General features: G+C 49.5%; 1 protein-coding gene across 1 annotated transcript in view; it reads right to left on the bottom strand.

Annotated features, from left to right (window-relative positions):
• The window catches only part of LOC149335154 (uncharacterized), an 84,074-nt gene that overhangs the window by 33,492 nt on the left and 22,974 nt on the right, over positions 1-27,608 (bottom strand). Inside the window, exons 2-3 of the mRNA XM_089551821.1 lie at positions 8,150-8,265; positions 1,447-1,834 (exon numbers count right to left, since the gene is read on the bottom strand). Of these exons, the coding sequence (XP_089407947.1) occupies positions 1,447-1,726 (280 nt within the window). The 5' untranslated portion in view covers positions 1,727-1,834; positions 8,150-8,265. The remainder of the gene's footprint in view (positions 1-1,446; positions 1,835-8,149; positions 8,266-27,608) is intronic.

Raw genomic sequence — 27,608 nt, 5'->3', positions numbered from 1 at the left:
AGTCATTCCATTGCCTGCTAACCTAGCTCTATTCCTTGTGAAATTTTGAGTTGCTTCGTCCAAAAGAGGTTACGTCTCTGAATCGGAAAATCTGATTTCGCTTTGACAGATATGCAGGGAAATGCGGTTTCAGTAATAGCGTGAGGATGTACGTAAAATAAAAAGAAATGGATACATTTGAAACATTTTGTCGTAAAAATTAAACCTATTTACTTTAGTACAGTGCGCATGATACGTGCTGAGCGAGGCATTTGAGATCTATAAGTTAGAAGGGGCACGGCTTTTGATAAATCAGCGCCTTCCATATCGCGTATTGCCAGCTATCCCGATTGGCCAGAGCACTGACGCTGACCAATCTTGCTACGCCTAGTGGTGCACAATTTATAAGGCGCAAGCCAATCATGTTGTGTTCATAACACGTGCGAGTAGCTTCGTGAATTCGGTGTCGAATTACGCGCGAGCCTAGCTCGATACATCTCACAGTGCTGCACAGTTATATCAGGAGGCAGCGTACAGTCGCTCGGTGGCGGAATGGGTGGAGGACAACTCTGGCGTAATTTTGCAATTCGGGTCGCCACAGCAGCCAGGGAAAAAAAAAAATGCTTTTCAGACACGCGTGCAGTATGTGCCTGGCACAAATGAGAGGCGGAGGGGGGCGGGGGGGGGGGGGGGGAAGGGGGCATGAAATAAAGAGAAGTGGCAGAGTTCTTGAGAAATAGAAGGAATAAAAGAAAAGCTGACAAGTCCGCATGCGCGAGAAGTGATTCATGACTCGAGAATGGAGAGAAGGGAGGAAAAAGAGAGGCTGTGAAGAAAGATGAAAGGTTGCATTAACCAGCCAGCAACGCCCTAGCGGCGAAAGGGAGAGCGTCTGCTTTTTCACGCTTCGAGTGGCAGTCAAATTCGCGCAAGAATTTCTCTGAAATCCAACCTTGGTTGTGCGCTCTCTGCTAGGGTCTTTGGCTTCGGGCAGAAGCGATGCCGCCGAAGTTGCCGTTACGCATGAAAGAACAAGCATGCGATAAGCAGTCAAGAAATCAGACGAACGCGTGGTTAACAACGGGAGAACACGTTCCCTCTAACCGCAGCCTCGGCTTCGAAATTTCTTTCGTTAGGTAAAGCACCGCTGCGTGTGGTTGGGCATTCCAAAGAGAAGGAAAGGTACAGATGAGGTCTATGACAGTGAGCTTCTGGAACGCATGAAAACCTCTAGAGCATTGGTGCTAGTGATCTCAACGGGCGGTCAGGGGAAAGCGGTGTTGTCGCTCGACAGTGTGAAATAGTTTGAAAATGCGTTAAAAATCGCGAATGACACTGTGGTAACCGCCATGCGAGCTTTTTCCAGTCGGACATTTCTTGCTGCGCAGTGCGCAGACGAACAAGGAAATAAACAAGTATGCAATACAGAGCATTAGAAATCTCCGACAGGAGAGAACGCCGACTCACCGGCGTAGCTCTCGGGTATGACGAGCGGCGGGCCCGTGGTGCTGAGTCCCGCGTTTCGGGCGTCGGGCGCCAGGGAGCGCGCGTGCACCTTCCGGCACCGGTAGGCGCCGTACAGGACCAGGGGCTGGCCCAGGTCCAGGCTGGAGGGCGAGTGGACCCTCTCCGCGATGCGCACCACCTGCGGAAGGGGCACCCGGCGGACGAACTCGCGCGGTGGGAGACCGGGTTGCCAGCTGCCGCTCCGGGGAGAACCGTCCGTGTTCTTCGAACTCAGGGACATGGCGGGGACCGAGCAGCGACCGCTTTTTCGCTCACCGCTGCGACCACGGACGGGCGAGCAGTGCTTTGCAGGACGACAAGTACAGCAGGTTCTGTGGACGACACCAACCTGCAGACGAGTGGGGTAGAAAGGAACATTTGGGGCATAGCTGATTATTGTTCGGCTATTTGCCAAGCCACAACAGCTACGCGTAAACACACAGGTCATAAGAGGGGACACACGCGAAAGAAGCCAATGGCAGTGAAACCAAGGAAAACATACGGGAGTATATTTCTTGTGCTAATGGTGATTGGAGGGGGAAATTAATTGTGCAATTATTTTTAATAGGTGATAAGTACACAGAAATTCGACGAAAAGACAATCTCACGCCCGCCAGTGGGATTTCAACCTGAGACCTCAGCGTGTCACGTGCAGTGCTGTTCCTGTCCAGCTACGACGGCGGCTGTCTGTTCATGTACTTTTTCATTAATGGAGAATCGATGGGATTAATGAATTGCAGCGTCAGTTGTAGCAGGAGTTTTGCATGTGTATGCGTACGTGTGTGTGAGTACGCTTTTCCCTGCCTCAATACAGAGTAGTGTGGTTTGAAATGCACAGCGAGGCATTGCGAGAGTCACACGTATACGCATTACTCATAGGACAGAAACGTGCGCAACTACGCTCAACGCGTCTGAAGGTTCAGCGTGCAGCAGTCAAGGACAGGCTTAGAAAGCGATGTGATCGACTGTACTTAGGAATTCTCGAAGTGTCGTCTTAAGAAACCATTTCAAAATGGAGAATTGCACTTGAACAGCCCGTAATGACGTCTCCCGCAGAAAGGACGACATCAACCTTTCTTCGAAGCCGTATCGAAGAATGGCATCTTTCCGTACATCGCGAGAATACTAAGCACTTGGCATGTGTAAGATTGAGTACAAAGGAATAAGAACCCCGCGGCAATCCTGGCGTACTGATATGTGATCTTATACGAACTGGATTTTTTGCCTGTGTCACCAACTTTTGCTGCCGTCCAATGACGGCAGCGCGGACATTAGCGGATTTTTTTTTTTTTTTTTGCTGTAATGAGCAATGCAGGTAGGTCGTTTGGCTTGGATTAACAGTTCATTGATGTCAGGGATTACTCTACTGGATAGAATTTCTCGCGTAGTCGTACATTATATTGGTAACTGCTGTCGTTGAAAAAAGAGAGCAGTTTCCTTTAAAGCGAGCTTTTACAATATCGTGTTACAATGAGTCAATTATTTAACGCGAGAGCGAGGAATGAAGTGAAAATAACCGGTGTAAGTTCTCCTAGGAAACATAAATTCGTATATTTGTTTAAAAGTCAATCGTTCTTCAGATCATTAGAGTTGGAACCCGCAGGTGAAATTAAGAATCAAAATTGCTGAGCAACCACACAAACACACACACAAAAAAATCAACCCGACATCCGATGCCTAAACGAACATTGGAAATATAAAATGACTAGTGCTTTGTCTTGAAGAATAACTATATTTAATAACTGAGGCGAAGAAGATGCCCAAACCTACTCAACGGAGATATCACCGGTGCAGGCTAAGAAAAATTACTGCGCAGACGAAAGAAATTAGGAAGTAAATGCGTGGCAAATTGTTGCCTGAAACAAATTGGCTACTTTCCTGCCCAGCTGTCAGGTGGCTGCGACATGCGATAACATCTAGCGATAGGCCCTCTCATCAGGACTCTTTCTATCAGTTTTCGCAACCGCAGCTCGGGGAAGCCCAGTGAAATTCACCAATGACGACCCCATGGAAGGCGTCGTCATATATCTGATCAATATCAAAACGATTCGGCCCCCACATCAGGCACTGCAAAGTCCGAAGCGGTCTGCTTAAACGTTATCACAGTAGCGAAGCTCAAACGCGAGTCGAGGCTGCGAATTGGACATGTTGGTACAACAAAACTGGACAAAACACTGCGAAGAAAACAGACGAGGTACAGTTGGAACCTTTAAGGTGAAAGCCTTTAATGACTCATACTGTCGTCCGTTAACAAAGCGTGTCACACGCGCTTAACTCGGGAACTAAAAAAGATACAAGAAAACCAATGGTTGCTTCAGATAGAGGCGGAAAAAAGGAACCTAGAAGCCAAGTTTGATGACTGTGTTAATTATAGGCAAAAATGTCGAAATTGCGTCAGAATAGCGCGGACGTCGATATAGCCACGGGAACGGTGTGACGTCACACCCACCGGAAGTCGTCACGGCATAGAATCATCGGCTTTCGCCTCTCAACACTTTAGTTGCCAAAGTGACCTCGCAATTTTTGCGCAGGTGAGCGTTTCTCGTCTGCGTTCGTTGTTTCCTTCCTCCGTTGCGTTGTGCCGAAGAGCCGGCAGAGGATTTTATCCTGTTACATACTAACATGAAGATCTTAAGTTGGAAAGGTTAATTTATCGATTCTTTGGACTCTGGTTGTTCGTAGGAAGCTTCAGTTTTAATGATAGTGCACCACCGAGGAAAACTTGGAATTTCGCAATCTTAGTGACGAGGGCCTTTGTTGTGAAATCCTTCCGAATGCAGAACACACCGCGCACGCTTCGCCGTCGGGATCGCACGGATGGGGTCGGTGCAAGTTCATATCCTCCGCGATCCGGTTCTGCACGCCGGCGAGCACTTCGTTCCTCGTCTCCAGACTCTATCGCGGCTCGCGATCTGGTTCGCCGCCCTTGGAGCACCACCGCAGCTGACTCAGCCTCGAAACGACGCTATTACGGAGGGCGGGCGCCCAAGCGAAAACAACTGCGCGAATGAGTCACTGAGGAAGCGCATTGAGCAGCGGACGAAGTTTCTTGGAGTCGTGTTTGATTGATGGTGTGTTTGATCGAGTGGACTTTCTTGCGACAGAATGCAGCAGCCAAAAGGAGTTGGCGGAAACCTGCAGAGTTCAAATGACCGCGAAATAGTTCTATAAGTTCTATAAGTCGCTGTAAAAGTGGTGGTCATTATACTTCTTCGTCAATTAAAGGATTGCTATCTGATATTCTCCCAAGGGACGAACAATTTTCCACTTTCACGAAGTAACGAAGGGATGAAGTGAAAGAATGAAGAGAGAACGAAACGCCGCAGTAATGGTTACCGAATTAATTTTGCCCATCTAGGGTTCTTTAACGCACGCCGACGTCGCACAGAGCACGGCTTCTTTTGCCCGTCTCTTCAATAGAAATGCGACCGCCACGGCATGGATTCGAACCCATGACCTTGTGTTCAAATACCCAGCGTCATAACCACTAACCTACTACGGCGGGTAGATATTGGTGTCTTTAATTAAGCAGGTATGCACGTTGCCGAAGTCGAAGCCATCGTGAATAGCGAGTTTGTCGCGAGCAGCCAGTTGGCCGAAATTGCGAAGTCGTACCTAATACAGTCTCCAGTTATTAGGGCCTCAATATTCATAAACTTCCCTTGAAGACAGGTCACACGGATTTTCTTTAATTTCCTCAGGGCTACAATATAGTACTAGCTGAAGAAGGCACGATCGAATATGGGCACTGAAAGATGTATAGGATGATCTGAGGAGGATAACAATGGGTATAGGCACCTATTCGCCGAGAAGTGTGTGCGGCACTATGTGCGCACCTCGACACAACACAATTATTTTTTGCTCGTCTTCGGCTGCGTAGCATGTGGATATATAGAAAAGCTGAACCATGAGACAATTTTGCTCCGAAGAACTCGGGATCACGACGCTAACAAAAGCTCCATACGTATACACACCTTTGATGCCCAGACGAGCCGTGCAATTACGGGTGTCTCGCACTGAAGGTCACTCGGTATCTGGGCGACATACTGAGAAAGAAGTAACACCGCACCTCGTCTGCGACCCAGTCCCCAGCGCAACATCAAACCGCTCGACCGGAGAGACTCACTCCCAGTTCCCAGAAGGGACACGGCAAGACGCAGAAGACATCTCAAAGACGCCCTCGAAGGCCGGGTCACCCGATTCAAAAGAATAACCCACCTGCCCGGCGGACCCTCTTTTCACGGAGGCGCGAAGCACGCCGTTACGCAGCGGGCACTGCTGACTGAATGTCGGTTCCGCGGTCACTTGTCGCCTCGCCCAGCCGATGGCCCGCTGACTTTGTCTTCTTCTTCACCGCCTTGCAGACCACGCTGCTTCTTCCGGGAGGCACCGCACAAGTGGGCTTCTGGACAACGACAACTGAAGCGAGCAATCCAGGGCGGCTTCCGTGACGACGAACCAGCGCCCCCTTTTGACGACCGCGGTCCCATCCGCCAAGGCGCGCCTTCAGGGATCCCGAAGAAAGATTCTCTTCGTGTCATTGAATCTCCAAAACTAGGATCTGTTGCGTGCCCCATATCTCAAGGAAGTGCGTGCAGTCTGCAAGTAGTGAGGACCTCCATCGAAGCTTGCTCTTGCTCAAGTAAGTAGCTTTCTTTGCTCCACTCCAGTCATACTCGAGCCATTATGGACGGCGCGGCGGACGAGCCCGGCATGTGGAACCCGTGTGAATTCCACTCCCCCTTTTCTCAACTTATGCCTCATGGCAGACTTCTAGAATAAAAAAAAAAAGAATGGCTGCTGCGGTCCTGGTATCGACACATCGCAGACACGCAGACGGCCGGTACAGGACAGTAGTCTGCAGAGGCTTCTCTTTCTTTTTGACAGAAGATCGACTTGAACATCGGCGACTATAGAGCTGCTGGATCATACACTCAAAAGACATGCAGTTGCTCATTGCAGCCAAGTTTGCATGAGACAGTACACTGCATAGAACTGGACTTCGGCTCTGCGTGAGAAGACCAGGCCGCGGTGGCCATCGTCAACACCTCAGTGTCGTCCGCACGGCACTCGAACGGACAGGAGACAAGCCGAGGGACGATTGCTGGGTGCTATTCGTCTTTTGAGGCGCGGTCCACTGAGCACGTTTCGCATGGCCAGAGCTTGCCGAGCCAGCGTTGGACGCGAACAGCAGTCGCGGTACACACCCGATTCGGGTTGTCCCCTGTATATTCTTTCTTCATTCTAGCTTCGTTTCTAAGACTTCTAATTAAATTGCTGCTATTCACCTCGAGCTTTTATTGGCGGTCTGTTGCTTCACCACTGATAGGCAGTTGAACGCGCTTCGCAGAAGAGGCCTTGTGCGTTTCGACTTTTGGGAGTCTGTATAGGTTTTTCTCGCAGGAATCTGCCTTCGCTGCGTATATCCCACGCACATTCATGCTCGGTCTGGGAGCTCGCGGTGAAAGGAGCTGTTAAATAGTGGTCTTGAGGAGAGTCTCCAGACTTGCGTAATTATGGTCCTTGTGTTAAGCTTTCGAACCTCGTGGCGTTGCGAAGCGCTTGATTTGATTCGACTGCTGAGTGAGGCTTGCATTTGATCGCGTGCGTGTATTGTGAGCAGGACTAGCATTTTTTTTTTTTTTTTTGCGCTACTCTTTGGTGCAAGTGAGCGGCTTGATATAATAACGGTGATTTAGGCCTTGTTGGTAAATAAGGCCGTACTTCTGTTCGCAGTGGGCAGGCCAGTACGAGTTTAAGCGAGTGAAGAAGCTCCTTTAATTAAATCCGGTAGCTGATAAGCTAAATAGGGAGGCAGTAATATCTGTACGGTTCTTTCCTTCTTTTTTTCCATTCAGTCTTTGTGCACCGTTCGTGATCTTACCCGCTCTGCACAGTCGGATGGCCGTGTAAAGCGCATATGTGCCAAAATACATGCGCTTTCGAAAAGCATGCCGGCAAAGCAATTTTTCCAGTGCACGTATCTAGTCAAATAGGCAAGTTTGGTCTCTAGCCACAGCGCCAAGGGTAATCGGATTTTCTAAATTCTAAAAACTTATATTGATGTTACTAGCGACCGGCTACCGATATATAATTCCCGCTAGTCACCTAGCTGTAATAGTTATAAAATTAATTATTAAAATATAGTTAACCGGCTTACTACTGGAAACCATTCGCCGGTTTTCTGGCGTCTGCCAACACTGGTGATACTACGCTGCAAAAGCCATGCTTTTTCCCCAAAAAGCCTATTTTTAAGAATTACATAAAATATTCCGTGAAGCACCTCGTACACCTTTAATTTTCTCTTGTTAAAATTGTGTCCCTGTCATAAGGCTCTCTATGCGCATCCCGTATACTTGGCCGTGCGATAGACACGCAGGATAGACACGCGATAGACAGTGCGATAGACACCCAAGAGGACAACACCAACCAACACAGTCCGTCACCAGTCGTAAGCGCCATCGGTGAAAATGCATTCCTGTAGCATTTTCAACCAGCATTTCGGCAGTGTACATGTAAGTGTTTTTCAATACGGACACTTTGCCTCGGCTCCTACTTCACCGATGCGGGCTGCGTTCGAGATGAGCAGGTGGAGTACATCGCATCAATCCGTCGTCTGCGCGCGCTTCGCCGTCACGAATGTCTCGTTACAGTGCGCACTTACATTCCCTCGGGCGGTGGTCTCGGTTCAGGGGCTCCCTGTAAAGCCTTGCAGGGCAACCTCTCGAGATCTCGGGCCTTGATGGACTCGCGGTCACCACGGTCGCTGGCCGCTGGAGCCTGCGGCGAGCAAAAGAACGAGGAAAGAGATAAGCACGAGGACATTAATGGCTGTGTCAGCGCGACGAGTAATTGCTCATTGCAGGCACGCGGAGATGCTGATTTACGCACCGAGAAATACATGTTGTTTCCAGCACGAAAAAGGTACTGTCGCGAACAACATGACCTGCAACGCACAAGCGAGCACACCAGCGACGTTTGCGCTTCATAGTAACTGAGTACTGTGAGATATACCTTGCACGAGGCCATATATCATTCCAATAGGCACCTGTATGGATGTTCATAATTATGTCAGGACGAACCGGACAAAACGTTAATAGTGCCACACCCTACACACGAGCAGTGGGAGGAGGCCCTGACTAGCAACAGCTTGGACCAGCAAGCCTGGATCATCCAGCTAGTCCGCAAGTCAGCTGCCTCCAGCGGAGCCCTGGACTATAGGGCCCCGGCCACCCGACTGCTGCGAATTAATCTATTCTAATTAAGTTTCCTCTCTCTCTCTCCTGCCCACCGAGCTCCCGCGACTTTGTGAAAGAAGTTCCAAGCACATGTTTCATGTTGAAAGTAGCACTGAAGGCGACCTAATGCGCATTTTTTTTTTTGCCGAAGTTAGAAAAAAAAAAAAAAAACGTGATTCGGTTCCGAGGCCTTTTTGATAATAATGCACGCCTCCAGTGTGTACGATATCCAGCAAGCAACGAGTATATAACTATCGTGTACAGTAAAACTACTTTAACTTAAGAAACGCATGGCCCTTAAGTCGACTGAATAAAATATAAAATGAACAAATTTGATCACATACAGCCGGGATATAAAATGAGGATACAGTAGAGAAAGAATATATCTATTTTTGCACCAATACTGTGTCGTCAAATTAATCAACGTGAATATTTAACACCACTCTTATAACTATACACCTATCTCTACAATGTATATGGTTTTGTGATTTATGGGCTTTAACGTCCCGAAGCGACTGAGGCTATGAGTGTGCGTGGGCATATCCTGTTGGCAACGCTGCCAGCAAGAGCAGAGTTTCTCGGACAAACATCCTTGCCCTTCTCAAGTAAGGACGGCATCACTTTGTGAGTGTTGCCCTAAACACACGCCGGAAGCCCTGGCGCGCGACGGTTTAAGAGGTGGTCGCGTTATCCATAACAAAGAGCTGCAGGCACACGCCGCGGACTTCAAGGGCGCCATGCGCCCCGGTGATCGGGCAAATTGCTGCCCAACGCGCAAATGTGCTGCTTGAGAGAGAAAGCAGTTCCGGTCGTGTGAAGGTCGAGGTCGTGCCACCGTAATTGAGTTGCACGGCTGGACAACTGCTGCCCAAAGGCCGGCGATCAGAGCAGAGCACTTTCCAGCTGTCTATACCTCGGCCCGTCCTCAGGCATTGGGGAAACACGATGTGCTTGTCTGGTAAAACACACGTGTTCACTTCCTGTCTCAAGAGAGTGAGTTGCCGCCCTTCGACTCGCTTAGATAGTTCGGCAGGAACTACAGTTTTGCTAACGGAGCTTAACGAAGAAAGGTTTTGTTGGTGAAAATGACTTGGTGCGGCGGAACCCACGTTCCAGATACGCTACAAAAACTAAGGAAAGAGAGGAAAGATTTCACGGTGTCCACATCAACCTCCTCTACCATGAGCTAGCTATCCTGTAGCAAGCGTCCCTGGCAAAACGATTCCCATGGTATGGTGGTGGTTTCGGATTCAAGTCCTCAGTCAGAGAAAACTTTTCATAAGGTACGAAATTATCAGGATTATGTGTAAATCCGCAACTGTGTGGCACCGCTGCGCTCAGGATGGATGTGAATGGTAATAATTTCCCTTGTGAATTTGCATTATATGCTTGCTTATACCACTCCAAAGTCCTTTTTGTTTTGACGATGCAATGGGTTCCGGCGTGAACTCGCTCACTCGTTTCAGTCGTTGCTATGGGAGCTAATGGAGACAGCGTGAAGCCGGGCGACGTTCTTGTAATTTTCCTTCCGGCTTCTAAGTACTAACGAAAAAAAAAAACGTAATAAATGTGCGGCGGAATACGGACAAGCTAGTTTGTGCCGGTAGCACGAGAGGACGCAAGGCCGCAAACACACCTGAAGGATACGAACGATACAAAGAAAAAAATAAAGAAAACAGAAGACAGCGTGTTGGGCAAGAAGATTCAATGCGAAGAACAGCGCTCAAGGCACGCTGGCCAAGAAAACATGACAGGAGGCAGTTTGTCCCGCATTAGAGGATGTATTTATTACGCTCTGACCTATCCAAAAAAATGCGTTGGGGCAGGGAGTAAGAAAATAAGCTTTCTTACGACACAGCGCGAGGAAGCAGAGTGAAGTATGCGCAGCTTCAACGAAGGAAAGACGGAAAGAAGATTCAATGCGGCGGCGATCTGTGCAGCCCAGAGCGTCCTGGACGAACAAGCTCGGCGCGCTGATCAATTGGTCGTGCGTACGGGAATGTCTTGATCAGGAGGCTCGCGCAGAGACAGCTCCGGCGACGAGTGTACACAGATTCCAGGAGACGAAGGGCAGAGGAGGTTAAGTACAGAATCGCTTTCGTGGAACAAGGCGGTTGCGCAACGCCGGCAGCGCTAACACGAAATGGTGCCGAGAGAAAGAAGGTTGACGGGGGAGGGAATTCAGCTCTTCCGATACTCTCGTTTCAAGAGAGACCAACGCTAGAATTGAGGAGGCGTCGACGGTCCCCGTGCGCCAGCGTTATTTATGGGAATCCCGCCCCGAGTTGGGAAATCGGGCGCGAACACGACAAAGCCTCGTGCTTCGCGTCTCTGCCGGGGTGAGCGGCCGCGAGATTTTTATTGCTCCCCATATTTCTTCGGGAAAATGGGCGCGTCGTCGTCGTTTCTGTTGTCACGCGCTAGCTTCGTATACGTGCGCGATGCGAAGAGGCGGAGATGAAACAAAACAAAACACTTAAGGAGCAACGCTCCTATACGATTGTTCTTGAAGACCACTTCCTGCTTGAAGCAGCTTTGAGAGAGTTGTTGCCGTTTGAGATATTCTGCCGGGAAACGGGGCGAGTCTCTTCGATCGCACACCGTTGACAGCTAGGCCGGAGTGGTACATAGCTTAATTATTCCGTGCGGTAACCACTAATACTGATGGAAATGTCTGAGCAGCGCTAAAAGACGGGACTGGAGACAAGAACACTGACACATGCGCCAACCAGCACGCCTAAGCCCTCCACTAGGAATGCCCTCCACTAGGAATGCCCTCCACTAAGCCCTTCATACTGGCACGGAATTGCCGCATTGTAAAGACTATGTAGAGACGCCCACGCCTGTGTCAAGGGGATCGAACGGAACACTGGAGGGTATAGTTACCTTGTTTGCGAGTGGCCTGGGGCTCGAAACACATGCATGTAGATAGTAGCTTGCTTCTCATGTCTAAAAATTCTCATCAATCCCGACAAGAAGCGACGAATGTCAGAATAAAACGCACTATAGAGCGCGCAGTTCGAGCACTATAGAAAAGTGCGTGGACATATATACCAAGGTCAATTTAGTTTGCATGTTTAACTGTCTGAATTCAAATACAAACGCATGTAGGCTTAAGTGAACTGCGCGGCATACCGATGTCACGCCCGTCATCCACTTACTACGTCGCAGTGTTTCCTGTGGGTTTTGTTTTTCTTGCAGTGTCCAACTTTCGGCGTGAGAAGTATATGCTGATACTACCCTGCGTTACAGCAGGGGCCTTGCGCACGATGAACTGAAAACTCGGAGTATTTGCTTTACCATTCAAGGTTAGTGTGAATATCGACAATCGCAAAGCGAACCGAAGTAGCCGGTGTCCACTGGCCTTTCTGAATACCAGGAAATGCAGTCGACTGTGCAGAAATGCGAGTTACCATAGCAAAGGGATACCCCCGCAGGGGAATAGAAATGAATTTGATGTTATACCACCATATCCATAAAGTGCAGACGGGCATTCTTTTACTCACCCGATTGTCTTTTTCACTCCCGCAGAAGTCCACGTATTCTATCGAGGCTGTGTTCTTAATGTACTACATCGCCGATTTCTTCGCCATGCTCTTTTTTAAAGCTGACCTGGTTAACAGGAATAATCTGTCCCGCCCTCTAAACACAACGTTGTATTCAAAGTACTCTGTAGGGCCGTGTGTACAATGAGAGGGAGCAAACAATTTGCACAAAAGTGCGAATTTTCTGGCTGTTTCTCCACAAAAGTTGAGAATTGCTTTTGGATGGCATACACTACGAGAAAAACTATTAAAAAAAAAAAAACTCTGCTTGTCGCGCGTAACTGAAGCAAACAATCATTCAGTGCTGATAATTTGTTCTCTCTCATATTGCGTACGATTGTACGTGACCATGAGTAGTGTGTGCGCTTACACAGATTTGAATGTTTTCTATTTATATCTAAGTGGCCTTGAATCTACACTGTTAAGCAGATGAACTTTCTTGCTGTCCAGGTAAGGTCATGGACATAAATGTGCAGACACGGGGATAGAGGACGCAAGAAAGTGAAAATATAGGCGTCTAATGCATCCCATGTATTAAGAAGCCAAACGTTACAGCATCAAAGATAACCGACCAGAGCGCACGTTTCAGCACACGGCACATCACACCACGCAATGCATACGGACGTCGACGAGAGTGGCGGCTAGGCCAGATTACACGAGGCGTGAAACAGCGATTCCGCCGTCGCGATCACAGTGCGGATAACGATGCGACGTGACGCCACGTAGCGGCTAAAAGTGGCCCGTAACTAAGCCTATCGGAGTTACCGATCTCGGAACTGAGGGGCGAACGAGCTTCGTCAGCCTCCGCGCCGATAGTGCCGATGTTCGTCTCACGACGTAGCCCGTTGAGTAGGGCTTGTTAAGAAAACAAAAATGCGAAGCCAAAGGCCAAGCCAAGACGTCGGTTCGTCGCCTGCTGAAAAGGCAGTTAAAAGTGGCTGAGCCAGGCGGACGGATGGCGATGCAGACGAACACGGGAAAAGAGACGAAAACCTGCAATGTTTTCTCCGCACCCAGTCGACGCCAGAAGCGAACGCCACAAAAGCGAACCTCTCGAGGTAAGGGCGACGGAATTTTAGACAGCTGTAGATATTGGGAGGAACTTTGATCGTGTCGTAATGAGGTTCCTGTCTTATGAGAAATGACAGCCCGTCCCCAGTCGAGTAGAGAATTCTTGATGCACGTACCGTAGATGTGTCGGTAGAAGAACAAACAATATATATTTTTAATTACAAAATTACTTTCTACCGGCCGCATCTGAACGTGAGCTATCAGACGTACCCTAATGCCGGACTCGGCATGAATTCAAGCGACCCCATGATTTCTTTCAGCCTGTGCTGATATCTTAGTAATAGTTTGCTATTTCTTTGTCCCCCCATCGAGATATTCGCCGTACGTAGGCTGGGAATCAAGCCCGCGGCCTTCAGCTCAGGAGCAAGGTGCCAGGACTCCTAAGCGAAATCGACGGGTACATTTTGGTTGTCATTGCCGAGACCAGGTTCCTTAAAATTTTCGAACAGCGATCAAAACCGCCAAGCTTCCTGCTACGAATATCGCCTGCGAATTTGAAGCTGCATAGAGCTGTTCATGTTGTGAATGCTAACAAGCTGCTTTACTGCAGTGTCTCATTACAGTCACGTATATTGTAGTTGAAGGCGAACAAAGCAGAAACGATCAGGAACGATGACGCATATGGAAACAAAATATCCAAAGCTTCGTGCGCGAGATACGCAGCCACAAAAGCACGCTCTTCCTCACGTATGCTCCACGTAGCTTGAATAAAGGCACACCGCGTGAGGTTCTTCCGGTAATGGTGGCGCAATAATCATTAAGGAAGCGTGCATGGTGCGCCGCCGTGATAGGGAGTCTACGGGGCGGTAATACCGGGCAAGGGCTATGCAGTGAAAGCGGGCGGTTGTGCAGACGACGAGATAAAAAAACAAAATGCCGGCGTCCGAGCAGACGAGAAATATAAAGCAGACGAGGCAAGTAGCGAAAGCAAGCGGCGAAGCAGACGACCACAGGAAAAGCAAAACGCAGACCAAGCGGCCCTATCACGAACGCGGCGTCATTACTCAGAGGACGGTCCGACGGATGCAACCAGAGTTGTGTACACACAGCCGTACAGGCCGCACCTAGTCGTGCGTAGCGGCTATGCGCGGCAAGACTAGATAGGAAGATGAGAAAGCTAATGAGAGCACTTGATGGATTCAGCTTTCGCTTTCCGCTTGAGGGGACCACAGATGAGTCTGCTGTTGTGTACTGAAGCGTCGTGGAGAAAACTGAGAGAAGTCGGTCGTTATTGGTCCCGATGGACATCTTGTAACAATGTGTCAAGTGCGGTACGCCGTTATGCGTCCTTAGGCGAAGGTAGGGGACATCGCCATGCCCCCCTAAACCCCTCCCGACGTCCCTCCTGTCTTGAAGTACTCAGCGGCCTGAGGTAGAGGAGATCTTCGTCTTCTGAAAGTCTATTGTGCCCCCGAAAGCTAATTCATACGCATATTCGGTCCATTCATCACACATGGGAAACGAAAAACGAAGGGGTAGCGGTGAAGTTTCACAGATCAACGTAGTCTTCGTTATCTGTATTTTTTTTTTGTATCATTGTGAAGCCTGTCAAACTGAGTGGGGGCTGCTCACTCGGAAATTGTAAGCGCGTACACTTCGTTCGTTCAAAACATGGCTGGGAGTGCTAGAATATGGCACTACAAGAGCACGGTGACCTGGTTTTTATTACATTTCGCGGACTGTCTTTGAATGTTGGAAAAGAGACTGCGCAGGAGGTAGTACAGTGCTTTGCTGCTAAAAACTGGGTGGTGTGTTCCTGAACTCCTTCTACAAATTCCCGAAACGCGATTGGTGAATGTTAAAAATGTTTCATAGGTAATGTCAGATAAAAATCTAATTAGGCACGATAACAAAACTTTTAGTTGGGCCGCATGATGACAGACAATTAAAAAGGCTTTGGGTTCACGTACCTACGGCAACTACTTTTGTTTAAGAAATGGCTCAAGTAATGTGAAACGCCCGGTATACCCTTCAGACCCCTCGTCGTTGCCTGCTTGTATGTAGTACATACGTGTTTACCTGAAAGGTGTCGTACCGCAAGCTCACGGCTCTAGAGCCTTGCAGCAAAATTCGTTAACGACAGATTTGGCTTTTCGCTATAGTCTAGCACGTACTAGTGATTGGCCTGTCCACAGGCAAATTACTACCCCAGCATTACCCATATGCTGCGATCGAGACAAAACACGGACGCCTAAAACTAATAGAACCCGTTTCAGTACCCACACAAAAGCGTGCGAAGAAAATTAACACTGCGAATTACTTCATGTGTTAAGCTGTACAACCGGTATCGAGGCTAATAGTACAGGACATGACCATATCCCATCCGGCCTGAAGCATCTTTCAGTTTGCAGGCATTGTCTCACTGCTACACCAACGCCAACTCGCTTTGCTGTTTCCCGTGGTTATATTGTTTTCGCGAGCACACACTGCACGAAAGCCTGTCGGCCGCGTTCATCGCGAGCTCAGCTAAGCGGTGGCGGCGGAGAATAAGGAGGGAGTGTCCTCTCGAAGCCATGAAACAATGGAGCCGGCGAAACGGTACCACACCGCCACTAGCCGGCTCTCGGTCCACTTGTTCCCATCTAGGACGAAGAGAGGGGCCAGTAAGCAGAGTCGAGCATCGCCGATTCTTCTGCCTTCGGTGCGCGTAGGCTATACGTGCGCCGCGTTCTTCGCAGTCGCTTATCTGCACGCCCGATCTCGCTCGCGGAATCAGGGAGCAGCGGGGCGGGAAATCAAGATAAGCTGCCGCGAGCGAATTTCTCTGGCCATCGTCCTCCGCTTTCTTATGTCCCGCGCGGCCGGTTTGCGGATCACGTTGCGTCGGTCTTGTTCCGGATCACGGAGGCCTGCCTGCTTGGCTTCCGTTGTCTGCACAGCCAGTCACGTGGTGTTGTCTCGAATCACGGAGGCGTGCCTGCCTGTCTGCCGGCGGTACCGGCACAGTTGTACTTCCGATCATCGTAGGGGTCGCCCACTCACTTTCGGTGACCCACCTTGCCGCAGCCGGGTTAACGGAAGCAGCAGCGGTGGGAGTGGCTGCTTCGACTCCGCTAATGCGCCGTCGGCGATGACTCCGGAAGCCACGGAGCTTCTCTCGCCACACACGACAACGCGGTCTGCGCGTGTTGCCTTCTTCGAGTGCTTGGCCGAGAGTCTTGTTCGTGGTTTCGCGGCGGGTGCCCCTTTCTGGCTGCCCGATCGCCTTTATTCGAACGTTCAGGGAGCGTGAGAACTGACCGAGAGGGCGCGAAGCGAGTCAGTATACCGTTGCCCGCATTGCAGTCTCCCAATCCGTTTGCTCTTGTTTCGTCGTAGAAGCCGTGCGATGTGCGCTGTTCATGACTGCATCGTCATCAATGAGCTGCTTTGGTAGAAACGGCACCGGAACTGGGTCCACTGGTGAACTCCTGATCTTCAATTATTTTGGTAACTATAGTTATGCTTCTAGAACCAAAACTAAACTGTGGCTATCGTCGCTAAAGGCAGTCATTTTCAGGGAATAAACGCTCAATCCTCATTGTTTCGCGTTTGCTAGCTAGCCGTAGTGCTAGACAGATTCAAAGGCTTCATTGAAACCTATACAAAACCATCGCTGGATATCAACCACTTCTTTACAGGAGGAAGTTAAGCATGGAATATTTTCGGAGGGTGGGGTCTAGAAATTACATAGAGCTGAGGCATCTCATCGAAATCAAATCCCGGCCGCACCGACCACATATCGACAGAGAGAAACGCAATGTGCTGTGCGATGTCAGTGCACATCGGAAAACCCCAGGTGGCTAAAATTAATCAGGAGTTCCTCCACTAAGGCGTCTATCATAGGCCGTCTGCTGCTTTGGGACATTAAACACGACGTATCGTACCACATCTCACCTTGTGTAGTTTCAATTTCCCTTCCTACAATCAAGTGGTTGATGTCCGGCGATCGTCCGCTGTGTTCCTCTCATGTTTCCTCATGTCTGACGCTTGAGCTGCGTTACAAAATTCAAAACAGAGCAGAGGGCAGCCAAGGAGCATTGGTGTTAACGGGGTGTCAATGTAAAAAGCGCCCAGTACCTCTCTGCCGAGAATCTCCGGTGAGATTTTCTTTGCGCGCCTCTCCCTAGCTCACCAGGAAGGTGGAGACGGGTAGCTAGAAGACAAGCACGTATGCGCAGGGCGATGACAGCGACCGTGCGTGCGTAGCATACCTCGCGCGCCACCGTTCCCACTGTCACCGGCGGGACGTCCGGGCACGGGGGAGACATCGCGCACGCTTTGTTTCCCACACACCGTCGCCAGTTCATGAACGCGTCCAGTCCTGCCCCGGCGACAATGCGGAAACAGGCACTGCGCTGAAGCAGGGTCAACAAACAGGAGACAGGGACAACGACAGACGCCTCCCCCCCACCCCCCTTCCCCTCTCCGTGATGACAAGAGAGAACTGAATGAGAAAAAGAGGAATAAATTAAGTGCAGGCCGAGAGAGCTGTTGACTGCATGCACTGCAGGCGGAATGAAAGCAGGCAGTCAAGCGCACGTTGTAATCATTTGAAGGCAAAAAACAAACCAGAAGTGCTGCTTTTTTGCTTCCGGACGGCTAATCGTCCTTCTGAACAGGACTACGCCGATTGTAGGAGCACATGTGCAAAAATGTTGGCTTAACACTTTGAGAAGACGATGCTGTGAGAGCCCTTCTCCTTACCCTCTTACACCTCCCGCCCCGAGAATGAGAAACAAGATTTCTAGTTTTTTTTTTTAAATTTGTATGTAATAATTTGATTCCAAAGCGGTTTGTTTATCGGATCTTCGGTTGAGTGCTTGTGGAAGCAATGATGCGGCGTCTAGCGTTCGACGGCGTGGAGTAGGCTTGGATAATGTTCGCTCTTGCTGCATACGAAACCGGAGAGGGCCCAGCATATTTCGATAGCATTTAAAAGGCCAAAGTGAAAGGACTGGACGAGTACAACGATGGAGCGTAGTTTAATTTATCAGAAAAATAAAAGCTGAATGAAGGTTGCGGGAAACGAAATCTTGCTAGTACTTACGCTCATTGCAGAGGTGACAATCGCTACTACATAGAAGCTTGTAAGTATCCGCATATCAAGGTTAATCCGCGCGACGCATCAAATGATAACTCTAATCCTCACTCGTCACGTGAGTCTACAACTAGATATCGCAGAGCGTATGGTCGAGGAGCTGTAGGTTTGACGTTATAGGACTAAGCCGACCAGCCCCGCATGTCGTTATCGTGTGATCATCTTATCTTAGCATCTTCATATCAAATTACTCACTTCTGTTAAGAACTGCCATATCTGAAACGAGGGCATCGTTAAGTAAATGTATAAACGCCCTGGTACCAAGAAAAACGCTTGGGGAGTGAAAACAATGCTGCCGCAGCATTGTTTTCACGTCCTGACGGGTTTCTAGCAATTGCACCCCTTTTTAGACTCTACCGATTATAGTCCCGCGGTTGGCTTTGCATCTCCGTGTAATCGCTATGTTGCTACGTATATATAGTAAGACCAGTGAGAACGCGGTTAGTCGCCAAGAACGTAAGGAAACGGCAGATTAAAAGCAGGAGTAAATTATCGCGTCCCGGATAATTAAAGCACCTCGTGCGACGCACCAAGGCGTCGTGCGAGCTGTTATCAGGAGCGTTTTAAGAAGGCCGCATGCCGAGAGAGGGAGAGAGCGCAAGGTGACCGCGCCTGCCTGGGCGATGGCGGGACGTCTCCGTCGGGCCTTGAAGAAGGACGGTTCGCGACGCGTCGCGCACAATCGCTCGCTAGCCTTGCCTGCCTGCGGCCTCTTCGTGGAGCCGGAGGCGAAGACCACGTCCGCCCCACTTTCGCTGGCTGGAGACAACTCCGAAGAGACGGGGGTCGGACAGGCAGTGGCAGTGGAATTAATGCGTAGGTGAACAAGACGTCGGAACACTCTCATACGACGCGTTACTCACGTAATTGGCTTAACTATTTGCGTGTCAGCGCAGGGAGCTCGAATATTATTGGGGAAATTCAGCTGCCAAACCAGGACAGGGAACGTCCGGGAATTATAAAAATGCAAACATAAACGAACTTTGTTGTTATATCTCCAATGGGGTTGAAAATGTCTGGAGGGTATTTTTTTTTTTTTGAAGAGCAAAACCATTCACACAAAATAAAAATATTTACTGCCCCCCTTATTAATGAAGTAATCATTGATTGAATGCTCACACAGTGTTCCTCTGCACAAGGGCAAACAAGAATGCGCGCGCAGGGTTGCAGAAAGACGTAGTGTGAAATGCGTTTGAAGAGCCTGCGGCAAAGCTACAGTTTGAGGGCGTCATTGAACTTTAACCTACTGATTGAAGCTATATGACAAGGTTTAGATTACGCCTATTTAGTATTGCCATCATTATGGCTGCTAATCCTTAAGAGCAACGAAAGCGATAAAGGAGTCAAGGGCACACACGCACTCGCTCGTATTATAAGAATGCACGTGCACACATATTAGGACATATGAACCTACACATGCTATGGCACCCAAACGCACTTAGGTTAAGTCACGGACACACACGTATTAGGCCACTTGCTCGCACACAGGTTAGGGCTTCCATGAGCTCTAGGTCAGGGCATATGCACACAAACGTATTAGGGAACTTGCCCGCACACAGGCTGGGGCACGCGCACACTGTCACTCGCTTGTTTCTGCGGAAGGGCATGGAGTTCGCGTAAAGTACAGGCATGGAGAACACAAAGAAAAGCAGAAGTGAACATAATAAAAGAAGGAGAAGGACACAGCAAAAAAAAAAAATGGGGAGGGCATGGATAATGAACTAATCACCGTGCTGCAGACAGGGCACTCCAGTGTGCTGCTTTCAAGTTTTTATGGCATGCAAAAGTTGAAGGGAGGCGCTAGGAAAGCGAACCGGCTCGATCACAAGATAGTCGCTACGCACCCTTATAGGGTCATGGTAAAGAAGAAATATCATGCAAGGACTTCACGCCGAACTAATGTCTGAACCAGCGCCACTATCGGTGAAGTCAAGTGCCAGCTAGGCCCGGAGATTGGCCGTGTAGGCAGGAATACTACGGCGCTTATCAGATACTGCTTGCTCCGGTTGTTCGTACGGACAGTATCGTAACGTTTACGGTCTGTCCAGTTTACGCTGGCGATTTCACATGTAATGGTGAGCGCCGTCTAAGCGAGCAAAATTTTTTCTCAGAGCACACTTCGCCCACACTATCGCGGTCCTCGAATGTTCCCTTTATATGTGTTCGTTCCGTTCACTCGTTACCGGCATTGCATGCAGCACACGTGAGACGGAAATGCGCGAGATGACATAGCAACGAGAGTGCGATTAATGTAAGGTATACAGGTCTCCAAAGAATAGAAGAATGCTGAAAATTCAAGGCTCACCAGGATGACCTAAGGCAATCGAATGTGTTCGATGAGGAGTGAACTCGTCTGTTAGGACGCAGAGAGCACCTTGTTGTGAGTGTGCGGAATTGAGGAGGGCGATTAATAGCATGCACTGCACCCCGAATCATAAAAGAAGAAAGAAAGGAAAGAAAAAAAGCAAAGCAGAAAAGAAGGACGAAAAGAGTGGAAGAAATCCAAACGGTAAGAAAGAGGAATGAAAGGAAGAAAGAACAAAAGAAAGAAAGGGGAAAGAAAGAAAAAGAAAGAAAGAAGGAAAGAAAGAAAGGAAAGAGACAGGAAAAAAGGAAAACCGCAAGAACGAGTGAAAGAAGGAAAGGAAGAAAGAAAGAAGAAAAGAAAGAGGGAAGGAGAAGAAAAGAAGTAAAGAGAAGGAAGGATGGAAAGAAAGAAGGTAAGGAAGAAAGAAAGAGAGACAGAAAGAAAAAGAAAGAGGTAAACGAAAATATAAAGAAGACGCGTGTGGACGCCCTTCCTTAGCGGAAAGCGGCGGCAACGCCCGGTAGGCCGCAATTAGACGAGATCATTGGTATTCGCCTCCGACTTTGAGACGCGCCCACCCCTGCCGCTGCCGACACGTACGCAGCCATTTCCGCGGAACACCCACACCTGAATCTTGAGTTGGGAGGCCTCCTGCCAGAGTTCGTTTGGGAAGAAAGAGGCATTCGAAGAAGCTCGCAGAGCGCTTGTCTGAGGCCATGTATCGCATGCGATGCCACAAAATGGACGTGTTGTCGTTGCTCAACTTTTTTCTGCCGACCACAGAAGCTCCGTTCGACGCATATACGTATAACACACAAGAGAAGGAGACATACCTGCTAGAAATCAAACGAGAAGGCGAGACGATGTAATGCTGAAGGAATTAACAACTGAGTTGTAGGTACAGCGTTCAATTTTAACATCCAAGTCGTCAGTTGACAGTTCTCAGTGGAACTGAGTCATTCAACGAGTTAAAGCTAATGGTGTAGGTTTAAACCTCGACTCAGTATAGTAAGAGGCCCTGGAATAACTTCGATTACCAGAAATTGTTGTGTGCGTAAAGCAAACAATGTGCTATGCACTTGGCTTCCATTGCAACGGGGCCGCCACGAACTGGTATCGAAACTACAGGCACGGTCTGGGTACCGGAGGACGCCATACTACCAACCCACCGCTACGGAAAGTTTATTCTTTCGGTTAGTTCGTCAAGCACGGTTTCGTTACCTTCATTTCTGTATACAGAAATAGTACGCGTGTTATACAGGACTGTGAGTTTAGCGACCATCTACTCCTTTTAAACCGACCCTGCATATTAAACGCTTACAACAGCAGCACGTCCATTAAACGCCCGTTTCACGTCCCAAAACGTCTGTCCATTTTAAAAAACGGGACATGGACAGAGACTACTTAAAGCGGATGGCTGGTAATCCAGGGCAGCCGTTTTAACCGCCTTCAGCGAAAGGGAGAGCAGCCGGAAGTGAAACGGCCGGTAAAGACTCGCGCTACGCATTATGGGTTCATTCGCATAGGCCTCGGATATGTTTTCGAAAGGAAGACCGCCGCATCCTTTAGACGACCAAGGTCAGGGCTGTATATGCCTATAGTGAGTCGTGACCGAAGGGCGTGTTATAGGAAAGGAGATTAAAAAAAAAAAAGGAAAATGGCTAGAAGAGACCAGTTTCAGTGAAGCGGCGGGGGCTCTTCTCACAGCCTTTCCGAAACCTCTTTAAGTGGCGCGGACGCGGTTGCATATGCAATGAGGCGGGCGGCCCTAAACTCAACGCTAAGCCTGAAATGTGCCGCGAAGACGACGCCGGGGGGTTTGTGCGTGCGCGAGAGAAAACAGCCGAGACGGCCGAGCAACGGCAGCGGCGAAGGGCCTTTGAAGAGAAAGAGCGCGAACTCGCACTCAGCTAGCCAACGCCTGTGCACATTGCCTCTGTGAAACAGTGCAGCGAGACGTAGGCATCTGGCGCGGTGGTTTGCCGTCGCGCTGCTGGGTAGTAGAAGGTCGCAGGTTCGATATCTTGTAGCTGCTTTATATGCCCGCGTGCGATGCCTTATTTTCCGTCGCACGTTGAAACTGGTGGAGGCGGCATGCACTGCGGAACTGTTTGGTATGGCGGGTGTTTTCTTTGCATTTCCCTCCCAATGTCTACTACACTCCCGTGAAAGTAAATCGAGAAAAGCCTATACATTCTGATTTTATCAGAAATTATTGCGACCCCCCCCCCCCCCCCCCCCCCCCCCGTAGGGGAGCTCCTGTTCACCCGACACCTGTCACTGTGTTGTCGGTTATAAAGTGCGTAGTTAAGGTGGATCTCAAGAAATACACATCCTCCTTCTTTTTGTTTTCAGCGCTACGGAAGACTCCAGAGCCAAGTTCTCATAATGAGGGACCGTATTGACTAGAATTTCAGTATGTGGAAGTGACATTTGGAATTGGCAGCGCAATTATAACGCATCGTATTCGCTGTATCCGCCGATACCATGGCGAGTAGGATGCGGACGATCCAAAGAGGTTCCCTGTGTGCAGGCACGAACTTTCGCAGACGTTGAATTGCTTCATACTAAGAGGGTGCGGACCTCGCTTTCGCCGTCTTACGCGTCTCGCGTGAGGAAGCGGTATAGATTGAGTTTTCCGCCGGCGTTTCATCCTTTCTATCGTTTCTCTTGCGCTGTATTTACGGCGGAGGTATCAACAAAGGCTTATACGCGCCGTAGACCGTATACTATGCATTAAATACCCCCCCCCCCCCCCCCCCCGCCCTTTCTACTTTTGTGTCGTTACTGCCTGCGTCGTCTCTCTCTGCCGCTTCTTTATGGCCCATCCAAAAGTAACGCTCGCACTTTCAGCAAATGGAGCTGGAGGAGGGTGCGTGTGTGTGTGTGTGTGGGGGGGGGGGGGGGGGGGAGCCTCAAAGCTACGTGACCTTGATGCTGGGAGGTCTTCTTGGAAGCGACATGCAAGGACGATGAACCGAAACGTCGCATGCGGCCTGGAAAACAGGCTTTCTTAGTACATATCTCGAGCTGAAAAAACAGCGCGTGTCAAAATAAGCAGGCATCAGGACACAAATTTACCACCTCCAAAAGAAGTTACCACGGTTCCTCAAAGAGGCGTTCCTGGGACCTAGGTGTCGCTAGTAGTAACTACTACAGAGTGCTAAAACAAGCGCAGACCACGTTTAATAATAGCCGAAGGCTGAACACTGACGATCATTTTGCCCAAACGATCAACTCGAGTGGTTTTATGCGTTAGTGTTCTGAAAATGGTTTCAGGCGGCGGTTACATACTCTATACGGAAAGGAATAAACAAGAAGTAAAGTTATCCTCTAGCTCACTCCATTTTATATAAGAGTGCGCCAGAGGACAGATTACTCCCTCTTTACTCCCATATAGGCGTATCCGTGTTTATAGTGCATTATGAGCCGGAACATGGTGGCTGACACTACTAAAGAAAAACGCGACTGGCAGCAGGCTGCCGTAGTCAGATTCCCTCTGGAACAACTTCGGTCGGGCATTCCGAATTCCAGAGAGAAAGTGCGGGAAGCTTTCAAGAACACACTGACGCGAAAATGTGTTCTTACGCAATTAGAGACGGCCCGCATATTACACGGGTAAACAAGCCCGCAGCCCGAGATTTTCGGCTATAATCATGATCGTCATCAGACTGACTACGCCCACTCTAGAACAAAGACCTCTCCCATATCTTGCCAATTAACCGTGCCCTGCGAAAGGCGTGCCCTTGGAAACGGGTCCGTTCCATTACCTTAAATATATCTGCCCTTCGCGATCCGTGTCCTGTCGATGCCCATTTCTTTTCCTTCATTTCAGCTAGTATATCATTAAAGCACGTTTGTTCATCTGTCTCCCCGTCTCTTAATGCTACACCTATTGTTTTCCTCCCCATGGCTCATTGCAGTACCCCGAAGTTAATTTAAATCCTTTTCGTTAGCCTGGATCTTTGCGACCCACAGGTGAACACTGGCAACATACAACTGTCATATACTTTCCTCTTGAAGAATACTGAGAGGCTGGTATTCAAGTCCAATTTCCTGTTAGGCGCCTCAAATTTTGGGCATCAGTGTAACGACTGTCGCCTCTGCTGCCTGCAGTAGTGAGAAGCTGGAGGCGGGTAGCGCCTACGTACGACGGCGAGCCTTTGTGTGGTTGCGTCTAGGTTTCCAGGAGGCGGCGACGGGGACGTGCTCGTCCCTCCCCACGCGACCCCCACCTGTGCATACCTACTGCACCGTCAGCCTGGCGCCCTCATCCACTTTACCGTATACTCGTCGAGGGCTGAAATGGGAAATCTCGCGAGGACTCTCGATAACAAAAGCACGGCACTGACTGCGAACACCTGGCGCAATCACCTCCCTTTCGAAAAGCGTCCGAGAGCTAAACCAAGACCCTTCCGCGCTCCCATGCAAAGTGTGCAGCCTTGATCGACGCCAGCGCGAAAGAAGCGAAACATCCGGCGGCCTGAACGAGGTGTAGCGCCGCTCCCCTCTGTATCTCGCTGTTTTCCAGTGCTTCCTTCGCTGGCGTGGGCGACAGCAAACAGGAACTTGTTCCGAACGACAAGGGCACGCCTTCTGCTTTCATGCCGGCGACACTTTGTTTCGAAAGGCATCCTTGAACACGTTCCTAGGTTTATCTTAAAAAACAAAAAAGAACTGCAGCTGGCTCTGAGGGCTGTCTTAACCTGTGTGGATGCATGTCTCTTGCCACGTGTACGTGCGAGGGCTCTAACTCCTGTGCATTCCAGTGCCCTAAGCTGTGTAAGTGCGTGGGCGCCAACGCATGTGCGAGCACGAGCGCTAAAGCCTGTGGCCTAACCTGTGTTCATGCGCGTGACCTAGCACGAGCACGTGACACAGCAAGGGCTCACACGCGCGTGTGTGCGTGGGGGGGTCGTATTTTCGCCAGATGCTGTAGTTCTTAGGTTTTCTCCAGGACAGACATTGAAAACAGCATCGCTTCTTCCGTTCTTCCACTCTGGATAAAGACCGTAGATGTCGATTTATCTGCAAAAGGTTTTGATTGACAGCAGAGCTGTCCTATACAGTGTTGACCGAGATGTTGGTTTGGGTAAAGGAACATTGTCAGGCCCTTGCACCCCGGGCCACTGACCTGTGCCCTTGATAAATCGGTTATGCGCCTGCTGCGACTTTCTGTTCATTGAGCGCTTGAAATTCATTGAGGGTGTGATACCTACACACACTGTCGTTAATAGCCAGCAGTCCTCACCACCTGTAAGTTGTCTGACGCCACTCAGTGACAGCTATAGCCCAGCGTAACACTCTAGGAGTCCATATTTCATGATGAACTGTACAGAAAATATCGCTTTTAAGGATTTCGCAGCTAAAGGGAGGTTCCCGGCTCGCTCCATGAAACTTTTTGGACATATTCAATACTTCGTGTAGTTTCCAGCAACCTTTCGCGCAGCCATGGGTAAAGCCGAGATTAAGGAAGGTTGGCATGGAGCGATAATGTATCTTCGTTGTACGCAAAGAAAGAATAAAAAACAAACGCATCTCTTACACTGACTTGCATTTCTCGCTCAACTAGGGTTCACTCACTCATCGAAAAGCACTAACAGCATATTGTAAAGGCTAACCATTGTTTTTCACGGGAATTGTCGCTCAAAATCGGAATTGTTTCGCCTCAATCTTCGAATCCTTTTCGCGGCAGGCGTTCAATGAAATAGTGCAGAACGGCTCACGCCAAAATTCTCCCTCGCTCGACACAGCTATTAAGCACACCCCACGAGGCTTGGCCTTTTCTACCACTAAGTTTGACTGGGGCGAAACCTTCCTGCATCATCATGATCATCATGTCATGATTTGCTGTTAAACAACATGACCAAGGTACGCCCAAAAACATGCGACCTGCCAGGCTCGGTCAGCGAAGTTTCCATTACAACAGCCCCGCAAAACGAGGGCAGAGTGCAAGCCGTGCACTCGTGTAATCGCTCGCTTAGGTCACGGCCATTGCAGTGCCAGCACGCGTGTCTTCAGCAGCTTCTTCAAACCGAGGTGTCTGCGTAACCCTTTGGTGCGAGGCGCTGAATACCTACACGTATTCCGGCGCGACACCCAAACTGTGCGTGTTTTAGCAAAGGGCAGGGCTGGCGTCCGACAGTGAAAGGAAACCACTTAAGCGACGCGCGCACACGTATATACGTACCGCGTGACGCGAAACAAGGTGGCATTTGTCCTCCTCATCTGACCGACTTCGTGAGAGTCGCGAAGCGCTGCAAAGTCACGCTTACAACGGTGCGGGCGTCCGAGAGTCTGAGTTTTCTCTAACGCTCGAAGGAAGCCGTTGGTGTTTCTCAGGCGCCGTGACAGGCGAGTACCTTGAATGCACATAGAGACCACGAGCGGAGTCGTCCGGTGGGCTGCGCCGTCAGCCTCCTTGAACCTGGCCGCTAGCTGCAGTATTAATGCGAATTTAACCCTGTGATGCCCACGCATCGGAAATGTGGGATAGAAGTTTCTAACTTCGAGCATTTCGTCGACACTGTCCCCTACACTGCTAAAAAGTAAAAATAAAAGATTGATTTATGGTTTATGGGGGTTTAACGTCCCAAAGCGACTCAGGCTATGAGGGGCGCCGTAGTGAAGGGCTCCGGAAATTTCGACCACCTCGGTTTCTTTAAACTGCTCTGACATTGCACAGTACACGGGCTTCTAGCATTTCGCCTCCATCGAAGGAAGGAAGGAAGGGAAAACTTTATTTACACTAATGGTTTTTCCTGCGGTTTGGGGGCATCTTCAGAGACGTCTTGGTTCTACCCCCAGGAGCCTTCTCTGTCGAAGTCGTCCGCCTCTAATCAGTGGTCGGTTGCCCTCAGTCCAGGGTTCCGCTGGCCACT

Source organism: Amblyomma mixtum, chromosome 7, assembly GCF_055824585.1.
Source record: "Amblyomma mixtum isolate Tamu chromosome 7, ASM5582458v1, whole genome shotgun sequence".
Classification (NCBI taxonomy): Eukaryota; Metazoa; Arthropoda; class Arachnida; order Ixodida; family Ixodidae; genus Amblyomma; species Amblyomma mixtum.
Note: the sequence above shows the minus strand (reverse complement) of the source record. Positions and strands in the feature narration are given on the sequence as shown.